The sequence below is a fragment of the Alligator mississippiensis genome, chromosome 3 (assembly GCF_030867095.1).
Source record: "Alligator mississippiensis isolate rAllMis1 chromosome 3, rAllMis1, whole genome shotgun sequence".
In the NCBI taxonomy this organism is placed as follows: domain Eukaryota; kingdom Metazoa; phylum Chordata; order Crocodylia; family Alligatoridae; genus Alligator; species Alligator mississippiensis.
Genome location: NC_081826.1, coordinates 192,441,044 through 192,456,376, shown reverse-complemented (window position 1 = coordinate 192,456,376; position 15,333 = coordinate 192,441,044). Strand labels below are relative to the sequence as shown.

The 15,333-nt window shown below is 48.1% G+C and overlaps 1 protein-coding gene across 1 annotated transcript; it reads left to right on the top strand.

Moving 5' to 3' along the window:
* Positions 1-3,697: 3,697 nt before the first annotated feature.
* On the top strand, positions 3,698-14,737 carry DMRT3 (doublesex and mab-3 related transcription factor 3). The gene is made up of 2 exons (XM_059724770.1): positions 3,698-4,668; positions 13,062-14,737. The coding sequence occupies exons 1-2, from the start codon at positions 4,263-4,265 to the stop codon at positions 14,024-14,026; spliced, it is 1,371 nt and encodes a 456-aa protein (XP_059580753.1). The 5' UTR covers positions 3,698-4,262; the 3' UTR covers positions 14,027-14,737.
* The last annotated feature ends 596 nt before the right edge of the window (positions 14,738-15,333 follow it).

The window sequence follows — 15,333 nt, the reverse complement described above, 5'->3', positions numbered from 1 at the left end:
TGGGATTTGGGGAAACTGCAACTTTTTCCCAGAGTCTAGAGTTGCAGGACCTGCCCCCGGGCAACTGCTGGGAGAAGCCGGGCGTGGGGCACGTAAACATGGGGCGCAGCCTGCTACACTGCATTTTCGGAGCCCCTCAGCATTTGCCACTGATCGCCTTTCACTGGCCGGGGCTGGGTTTTCCTCCCCCTGCCTGTGGACCCCTGGGTAGAGGCCCCCGCAAAATATTGTCCCGGTTGATCAACCGAGCCCCGCATTTGTCACGCAGCCTGTTTTAAGTTCTCTGCCTCGTCAGTCATTATCCGCGCGCCTCTTTAGCGAAGGGGAAGGGGTGAAGGCAGGCTGCCCGGTGGCTACAGCTGCGTTATGGTCGCCTCAGGAGAGGAGGAAAGAAACCCCCAGAAGCGCCAGGCTGGGTCCTTTCTGGGTCAGCCTCTCAGTACAACGGGGGCTGGACGCTGGGATCCAGGGACAGAAGGGTCCTAGGAAGGATCCAGGGGCATAAGGGTCGTAGGAGGGAGCCAGGGACACAAGGGATCTAGGAAGGATGCAGGGACACAAAAGTCTCAGCTTGGCCGCTACGAGCCCTTCAGGCTCTCAAGGGATGATGCTGCCGAAGCGGGGGGCAGCAGTGAAGTCCTGCCTTCCCCAGCCTTTCCCAAATTTGCCCCCGTGGCCGGGAAGCAGTGACATCCTACAGCTGTCCGGGCGGCGGGGGCTCCCCTAGCTGCTTGTTCTAGTCGCCCTAGTTTATTAGTGTGATCCTGGACCCGGATAAGCAATTGTTTAAAATTGTTTTTCATGGGATCTGCGGTGTATTTCATGCCACTGTTTCCTCGCATGGAGGAGCTCATTGCAGCTGTCGGGCGTTTCTGTCTCGCAGTCATGATGGGAAAACAAGCACCAGCTTGCAGTCACTGACTGGCTGGTCAGTCCCAGGCTCGGGCATCTTCTGTGCACCGGAGGCGGCTTGGTAGAGAGGCCATGGCACATCTCTATCCCCCTCTGCCCCCCTCTGCCAGGCGGCAGCGACCGCTTGCCAAGTTGCCCAAATTCACCAGCAGCGATTGCAAGCGACGGGAAGATCCCGTTGCTGAAGCCGGGGGGCGACAGGAGAGAGGTGCCCCCCGCACCCCTAGTGTCATCAGGGCTCGAGGATGTCAGCACAGCCCGCAACCCCCCCGCGGTGCCAATGCCCGCGCAATGGCGAAGGGATGGTCAGCTGGCTGCTTGTGCCCGGGCTCTCCAGAGCTCGCCCAGGTTTGCTTTTTCAAAGCATTCCCAGGCGGCCCCTGGAGATTGCATTTCCCAGACGGTCTGAGCCTGATCTGTGGATTATCCCAAGAAAAATCAACATCGAAGAGCAACCGATTGTCAGCGGGTTCACTCAAATGAAGTTACATTTGGGTTTTGCCCTCCCCCTCCCCTGAGCTCCCGCAGGATTTTTCCCATAAACGTCTAAAGCTGCTGGATTTAGGAGAACCGGGCACTCTCCCCCTAAATGTTATTTGGACCATATGCTTTGCACATTCATTCCCTTTCACTCTATTCTTCTCGGCGCTAACTGCTAACACGTTATAGTCACCTTGAAATTTCCTCTGCTATTTTCCAATTAAAAGCTTAATAGCCCTGGAAACGGAGTTCATGTGGTGAAGTTTACCATAGCCCCTGCTTCTGAAAGGCTTTCTGCTGGGATCCCATTATGTGCTTGAATAAACCTTTTCTGCAAACAGAAATGGGACTCGGGGTTGTCAGGTGTTGGGTTACAATAGACTTTCAGGCAGGGGACATTTTGCTAACATAAATACAAACCTGTCCCTATAGGGAGATGTTGTCAAATACTAGGATATGGAAAACATTCCCATCAAATATGAAAAAAGGATTACTGCCCTATATCAAACGAGCGGTTCAGCCTAAACTCCCGATGTGCACTCAAGTGAAACAGGGGCCCCACGACCTAATAATGGCAGCGGTGGATAGAGAGATGCGTGGCCAGATAGGTGACAGAGTCAGTGAGACTCCCTGCTCTGCTCTGGGAAATCCAGAGCCGCGGAATACAGTCCAAAACATCTTCGGAGAAAGATTTGTCTTGGGGGTCTCGACATAAGATCCGGGAGACAAAAGTTCTTTCCCCCCAAAATTAAATAAAGCCAGTAGAGCCATAGCAGAGCGATAGCATTTATTACAGTAGGGATCATCAAGAATCCAGCGCCTCATTCAGTTAACCACATGTCCTAGGTTCATCAGTTTTTCCAGGTGGATTCTGTAGACGATTTTGCCTTATATTTTAATTTGTTTTTTAAACGTAAACGCGCTTCCTCATATTTTAAGTTTTTTAATGTAAATTCGTAAGCGTGCATTTGATCTATGGGATTAGTTGTCCCGACTTGCTGTATTCAAAACCCGTAAGTGATATATTTATACACATACATAATATATACATACATACAGTTTTGAATACAGGAAATTATGTACATATATGTATCTATCTTTTAGATATATATCTCACACCCTACGGCTAAATATTCAAAAACTAAGTGTGAGATACATAGATATATATCTATATACATCTCACACATCTATCAAACTTACCGTTTGTTAATATGCATGTGTGTATATCTATAGCTATAGTTTATCTATATACATGCATGTATTATCTATAGATAGATAAATATAAATATATATATATATATATATATATATATATATAGCTCTCCATATATAGATATCTAGATATATAGCTATATGTAGGTATAGATATATAGAAAAAAATCTCTAGATACAGATTGATACATATAGATATATATATATAGAGAGAGAGAGAGAGAGATTTTTGCAAGGGCTTAAAATTGCCTGTAGGAAACGTGGTCTATGTCTGTGTAATATTCTCGGGGTGAGACTAGCATCAACCAACGTTAGAGACACAAACAATACGGGGGAAACATTGTGTTGCGATTTGGGCATTCTGCAGAAAATAAATGGACTGCGTGCCCTATTCCCGATCTGTTTCAGTTTCCTCGTCATGTAAAAAGCAACAGATGAGTTAGACAAGAAGCCCCTCTCCTTTGATAGCGGCAAGATTTGTGTGTAAAATACGAATCGACCAGCTGGGAAAGCGAAGGAGGGCTTTGAAAAGGAACACGGGACCGAGTGAAATCTCAGGTCGCGTGTATCCGTCTCGCACTTTTACTCCTTCTGGGCAAAAAGACTTTTCGAAGTGAATGAGCGATCTCTACGTTTGAAAGTTGCTAAATATGTCACCGCTGCCATCAAACAGCCGCGGCATAAAACTAACTTCTTTTTAACAAAATGTTGGTTGAGGAACAACAAAGGCAAACTTTCAAACGCGGCCACCAGCCCGCGGCCCCTGGCACGGAGTGAATGTGGGAGCAGAAGGGCGATCGCCACGCTCCGAAAGTCAGCTCGGGGGGTTGTCCGGGTTTAACAACCGCCTGAGATGAATTTGCTTCATCCCAAGCTGCATTCACGGCGGGGTTTGGGGGGTTATTTTTTCTTCGGGGAAGGTTGCTGGGAAGCGCCTTTGGTTGCCTGCCCGGGAGCTGAGCCGCGCGGGCTGGGGGAGCTGGAAAGCAGAGTTACGGACTGCGGCTCGGGGTGGGCCGCCGGGGAGGGGGCTGCCCGGGGGGGCATGGCAGGAGCCATCTTGGCGAGAAACAGCCGGGCGGGGAGGCAAGACCTCGGGCCCGCCGGCTCCGGCCATTTGTTTCCGCCAGGAAATGCGATCGCGGCCGGTTGGGAGCCGGTTTGCGGCGGGCGCAGGGGATGGGACCGGCGCCTCTCGCCCGGCTCCTTCTCCCCTGGTACCCGTCCTGTGAAACTTAGCGCGGCGGGTCCCACTGGTGCAGAGCAGCCGGGGCCCGTGCAGCCCGCTCAGGCACCTCATTGCTGCAGGGGGGGGGGGGACACCTCCCCGCCCTCCTTGCAAGCGAGGGGTGCTGGGGAACCCCCCCGAGAAGCCGCAAGCGAGGGGTCGGCTGCCCCCAGCCCGGCCCAGCCCTGGAGGCAGCAGCAGCAAGCCCCAAGTGGGGGAGCCCCCCCTCCCCAGCGCGCACACACTCCTCCCGCCCGCTTCCCAGTGGCTGCAGCGGCTGCCCAGGAGCCGGCGCGCCTCCCCCCGCTCCCTCCCGCGGCCCGCCCCCAGGCCGGGCGCAGGTGGGAGGCAGGTGCGGGGCTGGGGCTCGGGCCGGCGAGCGGCCGCACGGAGGCAGAGGCTGCGGCCGCAGCAGCGCGCGGCTCGGGGCATGAACGGCTACGGCTCGCCCTACCTGTACATGGGCGGCCCCGTGTCGCAGCCGCCGCGGGCGCCCCTGCAGCGCACGCCCAAGTGCGCGCGGTGCCGCAACCACGGCGTGCTCAGCTGGCTCAAGGGCCACAAGCGCTACTGCCGCTTCAAGGACTGCACCTGCGAGAAGTGCATCCTCATCATCGAGCGGCAGCGGGTCATGGCGGCGCAGGTGGCGCTGCGGCGGCAGCAGGCCAACGAGAGCCTCGAGAGCCTCATCCCCGACTCCCTGCGAGCCCTGCCCGGCGCCCCGCCGCCGCCGCCGCCCGCCAGCCCGCAGCGCCCCCCGGCCGAGCTGGCCGCCGCCGCCGCCCTGCGCTGGGCGCCCGACCCGCCCGCCGGCCTTCAGCCGCCGCCCAAAGCAGGTGAGGCTCCCGCGGCCGGGCGGGGTTGGGTTGGAGAGACCGGGCAAACTTTCTCAGCGCAGGGAGCCTCCTCCCGCCTTGGAGGGCTGGGAGCGCCGGCGAGACAAAGCCTTTGGTCCGGATGCGGTGGGTCCTGCTCGGAGCAGGGTGTCGGGCTGGATGCCCTCCCTTCCAGCCCTCATTGGCCCTCATTCCCGAGGCATGGGGGGCTCAGGCTGAGTGGGATCCCTCCCTCCCCCCAAAAAGGGAAAGGACTCTCCTTCCCTGGAGATGAGCTGCCTAGGGGACGCTGGCCTGACCCAGAGCAGGGCTGCCAGGCTGATCAGCTGGATGGAGGGGCTTCCCTGTGAGGAGCCCAGGCCTGGGTGGTTGAGAAAAGAGAGGCTGGAGAGGAGATTTACCTACTTGTACAGGGAGGGTTTGGAGAGGGATGATCCTGCCTTGCATGAGGTGACCTCCCAGCCCTGCAAAGTCCACGGGCAGGAGAAAGCTGGTGGGGATTGATCACTGCCTCTCTCAGCGGGCAAGAACCAGGGGCAGAAGATGAAAGGAGAAGGTAGGAAGTTGAGAAGAAACAAAAGGAAGCTCCTCTTCATGCAGTGCCTCAAAGCCTGCGGGACTCCTTGCCCCCAGATGCGGGGGAAGCTGATGGTTTAGGCAGATTCAGAAAGGGACTGGACACCTTCTTGGAGGAAAGGGGCAGCAGGGGAGTGAGGGGCACAGCCTCTGGATCAGCCCCCCACGCTGGGGGCTGCAAGCGAGAGAGGAGTGGGGAAGACCCTCCTCAGACCCACTCCTCACTTGTTTTCAGCTCCACTCTCTGCCCCTGCAAGGCACTGGGCAAGAGGGACCCATGGGCTGTCCCAGGAGATGGCAGCTTGTATGGCAAGGCGAGGGCAAAGCCCTTATGCCCAGCCCGATTGAATTTGTTCCAGGCCAGATCCGTGGCTTGCTCCCTCCTCACTCGCCCCAGTGGGGACTGGCAGCGGAGATGAGTGGGAAGGGGCAGCTCCCAGCCAGCAGGCACTGTGCGGCCCCCGGTGGGACACAATCAGATCCCCCTTGGAGCCTGCTTTTCCTGCCCGGCTCCCCCACCCCCGCAGACCCTGCCCTGTTTGTGCGCTCTCCTGGGGCAATGTGAGAGTGGGGCAGCAGCTCCTGCCATTTGTTTACTTCATTCTTCAGCCCCTCTTCCCTCCCCTCTGAATAACTTTACAGCTAACACTTTTTTTAGAGATTTATTTTTGTTTTGGCTCAGCAAAATCATTCTGGAAATCCTCCTCCCTGAGGGACAGAAGCTCCCTGCACGCAGAGGGGCTGCCAGGCTGCTCCTCATGGCCCCAGCGAAAGCCTGAGGCAGAGAAAGTGTGCAGAGAGCAGGGACATGGCCCCTGAGCCAGAGGAAGGCGCAGGGGGGTTTCCAGCCCTCTTCATCCCCACACATGGCAGCTGTGGGGGCAGCGCTGTGCATCCCAGCGGCCCTCATAGTCTTGGGGGGGGCTGCTGCCCGTGGGGAGGAAACCCCCGATGGACAAGCTGAGGCTTTCTCAGGCTCAGCCCCGCGCCATCCCGGCCCGTGGGAGTGAAGCAGGGGGCTTGGCTGGAGCCTGGGGCTGGTGCATTGGGCTCTGCACCAAACTCCGAGGGCTCCCGCCCGCCTTGGAGCCATGTGCACTGGTCCCTGGGGGCAGCCCGCTTGTCCCTGATAGTCAGGAGTTACACTTTGACTCTTGGGGGTGGGTCTTGGAGGGGTTTAACACTAAGTTAAACTGGTTCATTGGTTAACAAGTCTACTCCGAGACCTCCTCTCCAGATTATGATTTTCAAATCTTACAGGAGGGTTTTCATCTCTTATGGGGGTGGGGGCTCAGCTGCCCCAAGCTCCCCCATAATTTGGACTCTGGTCTGGGGGAAGGTAGGAGCTCTCTCATGCAAGGGTGTGGGGTGAGTTGCCCTGGGCCCCAGGCTCCATTTTCTCTGCCCTTCTTGGTCGCTGGCAGGGCGGGCAGGCTGGAGTGGAGGCTCCGTCGTCACCCCAGCCACCTAGCCCCCCAGGCCAGGAAGTCTCTCCCTTCAGCAGGAGTTTTGCTCCCTCATGGGGAGAGACCTGGGGATGATGCCCAGCCATTGTAGCTCCGAGGAGCCAAGCTGGTGGGGGGGAAGCTGGGCAGAGCAGCCCCATACCACTCCCCCCAGCACCCTTCTTCCCGGAGCCCTCAAGTGCAACATGTGTATGGCAAGGGGCTGTCATCTCCCTGGAGTCCAGCTGTCTCCTCCTGTGCCCAATACTTGCTCCCAGAGCTGCCCCATGCTTCCTTCCCTCTCCCACCCGCAAGCAGCAAAGTAAAGCCCCCCACATTCTGGGCCCTGCAACCCCAGCAGGGAAACGAAGTGGCCAGAGGGCTTTCCTAGCCTGTCTGAAACTCTGGACATCTAAGAGAGCAGGGGTGATACCCCACCAATGCCTTGGTGGAGGGGCAGGGGGTGGCAAAATCTGGCCAGGGGCATCTACAAACCCAGGGGAAGGAACTTGACGTGAGAATCCCAGCTCTGCTCTCTCCAGAAAGTGAAACAAATAAAGTCCGCCAGCAGGACATCAATCTGGTGGATAGGAGCGATATTGACTTGCAGGCCCAACTTTTCTTTCTCCTGATATATGAACTTCCCTGCTTAAAAGATTACAGTAATCACAGGAGGACAGTGTAAATCGAATCTGATAGCAATAACTTTCGGAGAAGGTCAGGCTCAAGTGAAATGTTACCAAGCAACAGGCATTTTGTTTGCAAAATACAATCAAAGAGCATTGATGAGAAATTCTTCCCTGCCAGCCAGTCAGCACTTTCTGCTAACAGCTTTACAGGGGGAAAAGGAGTAAATCTTCATAAATCAAACACCCCACTGCACTCTCAGCCCCTTTCCTTCATGTTGCACTTCTTCATGGAAGGGAAGGAGGGTTTGGCCCATCTTCACCCTGGCTGCCTTCCTGCATGCAGGAATTTACTCTTCATTAGCCCGTTCGTAGTCCAAGTTGCAATTCCCTGGGCTCCTGAGAAAGAGGAAATGGACAGTGGCCAATATACCTCAAACCACAGTATCACGCACTGCAGAGAAAGCAGCCTTCCTTGTGCAGCTGAATGAACAGGGTTTTTCTTAATTTACAATGAGATTGGAGAGCATAGATAGTTTTTTGATCACTTTTCCCTAATAGAGGATGGTGTCTGTAGAGAGCACCATACTGACAGCGAGGTAATTGGGCCACGGATTGTTCCCCAATGCTTTGTCCAGGCTTTTATACATTTATAATTTTTTTATATAAAGTTTTTTATACATATATATATTATATGTTTTATAGTTGGTCTAATAAAAGGTATCGTTTCTGAACCAAGGGTTCTAGAGTTTTGCATTTCTTTTGGTCTCAGACCAACACGGCTACCAAATATATCCCTTGTCCAGGCTTATGTTTTTGGTACTTAAATCCACATTTCTAATTCTATGGCCCCATTACTGAGTCTTGAGTACCTCCCAGTCTTTTCTTATCCTTCTGACCTCCTGTTATAAATGGGGAAGTGAGGTGCAGAGGTAGTGTCTTGGCCAGTTGCACAGGATGCCGGAGCCCATGGAGGAATTGGCACTTGGTTTCCCAAGTACCACCTGCAAATTTTACCCTTTGAAGACTAGTCCCGGAGTAGGGAGCTTTTCCTGATTTAGAGCCCTTCCTTTGAGCAGGCTTACTTCTGAAATGGTCCTGATCTCTTCACTGGAAACTCCTTTTTGAATAAAGTTGTACCCAGTGTGAGCCAGGGTGTTGGAATCTGACACTTTGACTATAGGTATCTTAATTTCTCCCTGTTTCCTTACATGTCTGTATGTTACCCTAAACAGTTACTTTTCCATTTCATATTTTTACCTTTCACATAAATGGCAGGTATAATGTTCCCACTTCTTATTAGTAGTTATGAGCGTATGTAAAAACAGCACAAAAGAGGCATATGAGAGCTTCAGTTTCCCAAGTTTCCTTTAGTACTCACAGCATAACATTGTCCAAGGGGGAAAATATGAACAGTTTGCAATGTAGTGGGCTTCATTTCTTTAACTCGATGCAAGTTTCACACGTCTTCAGTTTCATGACTCTCCCTCTGATATTTTAAGTGTCAGTTCGTTACAATAATAGAAATGGGGATAAAAGCAGATATGTGTGGGACTGGCATAAATTTGGGTTACAGGAAGATCTCTCTTGATTGTGGTACAATTTAGAGCTATTTGCACAAAGGTCATCAGTGGAACCATTAAGCAGAGAGGTACTTTGTCCAGAGTATTAAACAAGTTTCCAGTAAATGAATAAATTCAAGTGAGAGTTTTTTTCTCTTTCTGAGATACTTTCAGAATATAAGTATAAATCTCCTTAAACCATTGTCATAGCATTTGAGCACCTTGCCATCTTTAGTATGAAATATTTAAAGGAAAGCTGTGCTATATTATCTCCCTCAGAATTTACAATACTTATTTTCATGCATGTATACATGAAATATTGTAATTAAATATATATGCTTATTCTTTATTCATCTTATCTATACCTGTATTTATCTATAAAGTTTGTGTATGTGATATGTTATAGCAGTTCACCATACATAGCATAAATGAGGAAACCAATTCTTTTTAATTTTTTCAAGGCTAGGAAAAAGTTCACTGGATGCGAGCCATAACCACATTCAGTGAGAACCAGTATACATTTTATTTAAAATGTACTAAATGGTTGTCTGAGCCCAAGGTTTCTTACTATAAAGTTACTATAAAATTCTGACCACCTTTAGTTAGTAAGTATTACAGGAAGATACAGTGGTCTTAGAACAAAGAACACATTTATTTTTAACGAAATGTGTATTTCAATAGTGGAAGCTTGTGAAGTATTTGGAAGCAATGCAAAATGAATGTGCTAAGTGTGGTGGCTCAGCAAGTCATATTTCTACATTTTAGCATCTGGAATGTATTTGTATAGGTTTGTTTGTCTTTCCCAGCTCCCTGGTTATTTGTCAGTTGTTATTCTCTGCTCACTGAAAGTTAGTGAAAATCTAACCTCAAAAAGGCGGAAATGTAGGAAAGAGCCAACAGGACATTTTCTTTGCCTAGTCCCACCTGCACACCATTCGCAGGGTGGCAGGGAAATCAGTGCTCAGATGAGTTACACAAAATAAACAAATTCTTCCAGGCAAGAAATCCAAGTGATCTTGCCGGGACTTTGGGGTAGGTGAGTTGGTGTATGCCATCCAGTTCAGTTCAGCAGGAAAAGAGGTTTCCAACTGACATCCAGGCAGAGAAAAATGTTATTATTAACATTCGGCCAGCTTTGCTATATATTGTTTTCTAAATATTTACTAAGTTTAAATAGGGTCACTGGGCTCTAGTGCCAATAAGGAGCGAATCTATCCCTAGTTCATTGACATAATCAAAATCCACTTTTGTTGATCTTGTGAGACGTGTATCCTTCCTGCCCCACTCCCCAACAGACACACACACACTAATGTAGTGGATGTTTTAGTAATCATTAGCTTACATATGTAGTTAAGAGTGAGGATTATATAGAGAAGTGGGTTGCGGAAGTATCCTGATGTTCTTGAAGTCAGTGTGTGTGTGAACTTTTGGCTCTTTTAAATATGCTTAATTTTTAGAATTTAAATGTCTAGAATTTAAAAATCATTTTTAGCCAAATTTAAAAAGGCGAGTATTAACAAATGTTATTTAAAAAAAGAAATGTAATAAAACCCTGAAAGTCATATTTTTTCAGGACAGAGGCCATATTTCCCTGATTTAGGAGATGCAATGTATTATGCTTTTTTTTAATGTCTATTTGCTATGTTACACAGTGCCTTGTGCTAAATGGAAACAGCAGTAAATATATTTTGGAAACAAATATTTCTGAAATATATCTACTCGCATATCAGTTACCTGGTAATGTTGGGCACCATAGCATGATCAGTTCATGTTCAAGTGCTTTCCCACAGGAAATTACGGTGGAAGGGCTACAGTTGCAGTCACTTCTTAACCTTCAGACTATGAGTCCAGCAGTCCTTTCACATGCAAAGCTTCCACTGACTTCAACAGAAGCTGTGCATGGAGTCTTTAGGATCAGAACCCTAAAGAGGTGCATGGCAGCTGTGTGCTAGGCAAGAGGCAGGGTAGGATTGAGAGTAGATAGTCTTCTTCCGTAGTAATTAGTGGCTAGTCTACATATAGTTTCTATGAGCAAACTTACGTCAATTTAAAAATGTTTATAGGGGTTTGGCTTGTTGGAGTATATTTACTCATGGAAACATTTTCTGTTCCCCACCTTCCCCTTTTACTGCTATAGCGGGAATGACATGCTGAGAGCATGGAGGAAATGCGCAAACATAGTTTCTGCATGATTTAATGGCACATACAACTATTACTTCTCCTGTTCATAATCTATATCATAGAGCAAAATATGGTAAAGCCCTGGCCTTACATTGCTTTTTAATATCTGTCTTACAACCTTTAAAAATAGCTAGACTATTCTTGGGGTTTCCCCATATGCTAGATTTTCTGAAGGAGGATGGGGGATGAAATCTACACAAGGATTTTTCCCTTGTCAAATTCCTTTTGAGTTACGATTTGTAGGGCATTGGTCCTCTGCAGAATGAATGATGCAGATATCAGGAGCTTTAGGAAAACTAGGAGGACTGATGATACTTAGCAAGGTGCAGCATGTGGGTCTCAGGCCTGACTCTGGGGCCCCAGAGTCTCTCCTTCCAGGTCTTGTTATGTCTGTTCATAGAACCCTGAAAAGCGAGACTTTCTCAGAGCAGATGAGCCTGTGTGCATGATTGCATGTGACAACAAAACATAATATAGCTGCAGCTCTGGGGGTATCCTTAGGCCAATGGAGGGTCATTGTGAATCCCAAGAATCTCCCCCCTTCCTGACAGTATACTCCAAAGGATATAACTTAGGCCCTGTTTCCTTATCTAGGGATGTAGGAAGGCAGAGGATGATACCTCTTCCCCCCTTCTGAGTGGAATGAGAAGGATGAGAACTGCATGTGCATCTCAGGTGTTGAGCTGGCTGATAAAACACTTAATCAGCACTCTGGCAAAATTAACTTTCCTTGTCCAGATGACTACTAGGGAAGACATGCTATGCAGTGTGCAGTGGGGCACTCCTACTTGTTTATCTCAGTTCTATTTAAGTAGTTCGTAGTTCTGAATTAATGCTTAGTAGTATAATTTTGCAGCTCCAGTGCATTTCACTGTCTGTGCTGCTTCCTGTTCTAAGAGGGCTGATAAGTGAGTTGGCCTGGTTAAAGTGAGGCCTCAGAACAAAACGTTTTAGTGCTCTGCATAGTGTTTATTTAAAAAATGATAATGGGAATCAGATTCCACGTGCCTCACCCTGAGTAACAGCAATATGCTTAAAACATAGTCCCAATTAAATCCATGGAGCTCTGCAGAGAGTCAAGTTCTGTTCTGCAGGCCCGTCTACACGTGCCTATTAATCTGCAGCAATAAGCTCTTGGCTTCCTCCTCTGCAGGGTACAATGACAAGCTTATAAATCACAGCCTAACTAGAGCCCCCAAAACCTATGGGACCAATCCTACCCCTCCCCACCACAGACAGAGTGGGAATAGCATGGTCCACTGCCTGGGGCGAGGACATTGATGTCAGAGAGCCGATGCAGGGGATCTAGATAGGCTGCCATAGAAGAGTGCCACTAATGTAGTTTGGCTTGGTGGAGGTGACTTGACCTGCTGGGTCCCCCCTTCAACACTCAGTCCAGTCACTAAGGACAAGATTTAGTTCTAAAAATTACTGATCTTTAAAGTGTTTAAATGCCTGTATGGAAGGCTGACAAGGTTCCTTGGGTGAATTTGATATCTTTTATTAGACCAACCCAAATAGTTGGAGAAAAGTTATTAAGCAAGCTTTTGGGTTCAAAAACCCTTCGTCAGGCTAAGGAAGTTTCAGCAGTTGGTGTGTGCTCTTCCTGGATGGAAGGCTGGCTTTCAGGTGATCTGTTTTTTTGTTTTTCTTTACGGCCACTTGCAAAGAAGTTGAATCTAATATCCAGCAGCAGCTTAGTCTACTATGCCCATTCTCTGGCTATGTATTGTAGAAAGACTATTTACAAGAAGGTGTAATTTGCATAGTGGACACCAACTGTCTCCATTAAAGAATTCTGCATGAGTTTGAGTACTAGTATTTTATCATTTGGCACGGCAGAGATAGATGGGTTTAGGTACAGATTCATAAAGTTGGCATAACAAAAACCTTGGTGATTCTTATCTTTGCTAGATTCCTAGATTCCTGCTTCATTTGTGTAATGCATGTAAAGGGGTTTGGGCTAGCTGAATGGATTAATCTAACTGCCTTCTGCTTTACAGATGTGGGTGAGGAACGCTTGGGGGACACGAGCGGAACAGACAATGCTGAGACCTACAGTGACAAAGACACGGACCAAAGGAGTTCCCCAGATGCGACAAAAGTCAAAAGCTGCTTCACTCCCGAGAGCCCTGAAACAGTGTCAGTAGACGAAGGAGGTTATGCAGTACAGAAAACCGGTGGCAGCACAGAGAGCAGGCCAGACAGTCCCAAATATCATGCAGAACAGAATCATCTCCTGATAGAAGGTCCATCGGGGACAGTTTCTCTGCCTTTCAGTTTGAAGGCCAACAGACCTCCACTTGAAGTGTTAAAAAAAATCTTCCCCAACCAAAAGCCGACTGTGCTTGAATTAATCTTGAAGGGCTGTGGGGGCGATCTGGTGAGTGCTGTTGAAGTCCTTTTGTCCAGCCGATCGTCAGTAGCCAGTGGGGACAGAACTTCTGCGGAATCTGACGGTCTTGTTTTGCCTTCCAATGGGCACATTTTTGAACACACACTGAGTTCATATCCTATTTCCTCTTCCAAGTGGTCTGTAGGATCAGCCTTTAGAGTTCCAGACACACTGAGATTTTCCACCGATTCTAGTAATGTTGTGCCAAATCCTTTGGCTGTACCTTTACAGCACCCTTTCCCACAACCACCCCGATACCCACTGATGTTGAGGAATACTTTGGCAAGAAACCAGTCCAGTCCTTTTCTACCTAATGATGTCACTTTGTGGAACACCATGACGCTGCAGCAGCAGTACCAGCTGAGGTCCCAGTACGTCAGCCCTTTCTCTAGTAATTCTACCAGTGTCTTCCGAAGTTCGCCTGTCCTTCCTTCACGCTCGTCAGAAGATCCTAGGATTTCAATCCCTGATGATGGATGTCCAATTGTGTCTAAACAGCCTATTTATACAGAAGATGACTATGATGAAAGATCTGATTCTTCAGACTCTAGAATACTCAATACATCGTCTTAGAATGACAGTTGATATGTGATAACTAAATGATATTTGCAAAGCAGCTGAACTACTGGGCATCAAGAAGAGGGAGGCATTCCCTATGAACCTCTTGCAATTAAATAAAAAAATGACTTTGCTTGGTGTACTGTACTTTAGCAATAAAGACATAACTTATTTAATTTCTTGCACTTCACTGGATAATGCCAAATAGCTATACTTTAGTGCTGAATGTTCATTACAAAAGAAGACTCTTACGCTAAGAATAGTTGTGGGACTATGGAACATTTATAATGGAATCTAAAACTGATGGTCTGCCTTGCTCCTTAACTCAGACAACCGGGAATGTTAAAATAGAATACTTGAATGCTGTTTTATAAGAGAGGATTCCTCAGGACACAAGAAATCAAACAAAAGTAGTTCAGTTGCAAATGGACTAAAACAGGGACCTTATACTCCTATGACAATAATCATCCATGCATTAAAAAAGACTTACTGCACATGAGATTAGTGTGAACTGCTTCTGTGCTGTTTAAGCTTGGACACTTTTTAGAGACAAATAATATTAAGAATTATTCTTTTCACATGGATAGGTCAAAACGTGTAATGTCAGTGTAAAACCAATTACAGCTGTGAATTGCATGAAATGTATTGTGAAATGAACACAAGATTAAACATTGTCAGGTTAATGTAGCATGCTAAGGACTCTAGAAAAATAAACTAAGAAGATTATCTTGGTTTGTCATTCATACTTGGGAAAAGAACCTTTCTGAAGATAGAAGGCCAGATATTTTGCTGGCATAAATGTATCTAGCTTCATCAATGCCAGGGGAAGTAGGCCATTTTGTACATGTGGAGGATCTCACCCGCTATGTTGAAGCCAGTGAATGAGTATGACAGTGAATAAAAATCCATAAAGGCGTTGTGTCTTGAAGATATGTGTAATAGGGTTGTGAGGGCTCGGCAGAGTAAAGCGGAGTTTGTTATTTTAGAGACAAGAGAAATAAAAGATGTTACTGCATAGCTCCTTTTTTTCCTCTGATTGAGTGGCATGGAGGAGAGGTCCTATGACAATAGAAGACATTAAAGCAACTTGTAATTTACAAATATTTAATGCTTTCAGATTCAAGAATGATTTATTGCACGTGTGCATGGTATTAATTCAGTCCCTTTCATGAGCACGGCAAAGCAGCATTAAGCACCATCTCCAATGCTATACTAATTAAAACACTATAGTAATTGCGCGTCTTTTAAAGTATGCTCTAAATTTCCAGCACAATTTTTAAGCCTTTCACTAAAGACCACATATGCTTGTCAGCTCATTGGTA

Coding starts and splice junctions, on each gene's coding strand:
- DMRT3 (XM_059724770.1), top strand. CDS start 4,263: ATGAACGGCTACGGCTCGCCCTACCTGTACATGGGCGGCCCCGTGTCG. Junction 4,669..13,061: donor TCAGCCGCCGCCCAAAGCAG/GTGAGGCTCCCG, acceptor TCTGCTTTACAG/ATGTGGGTGAGGAACGCTTG.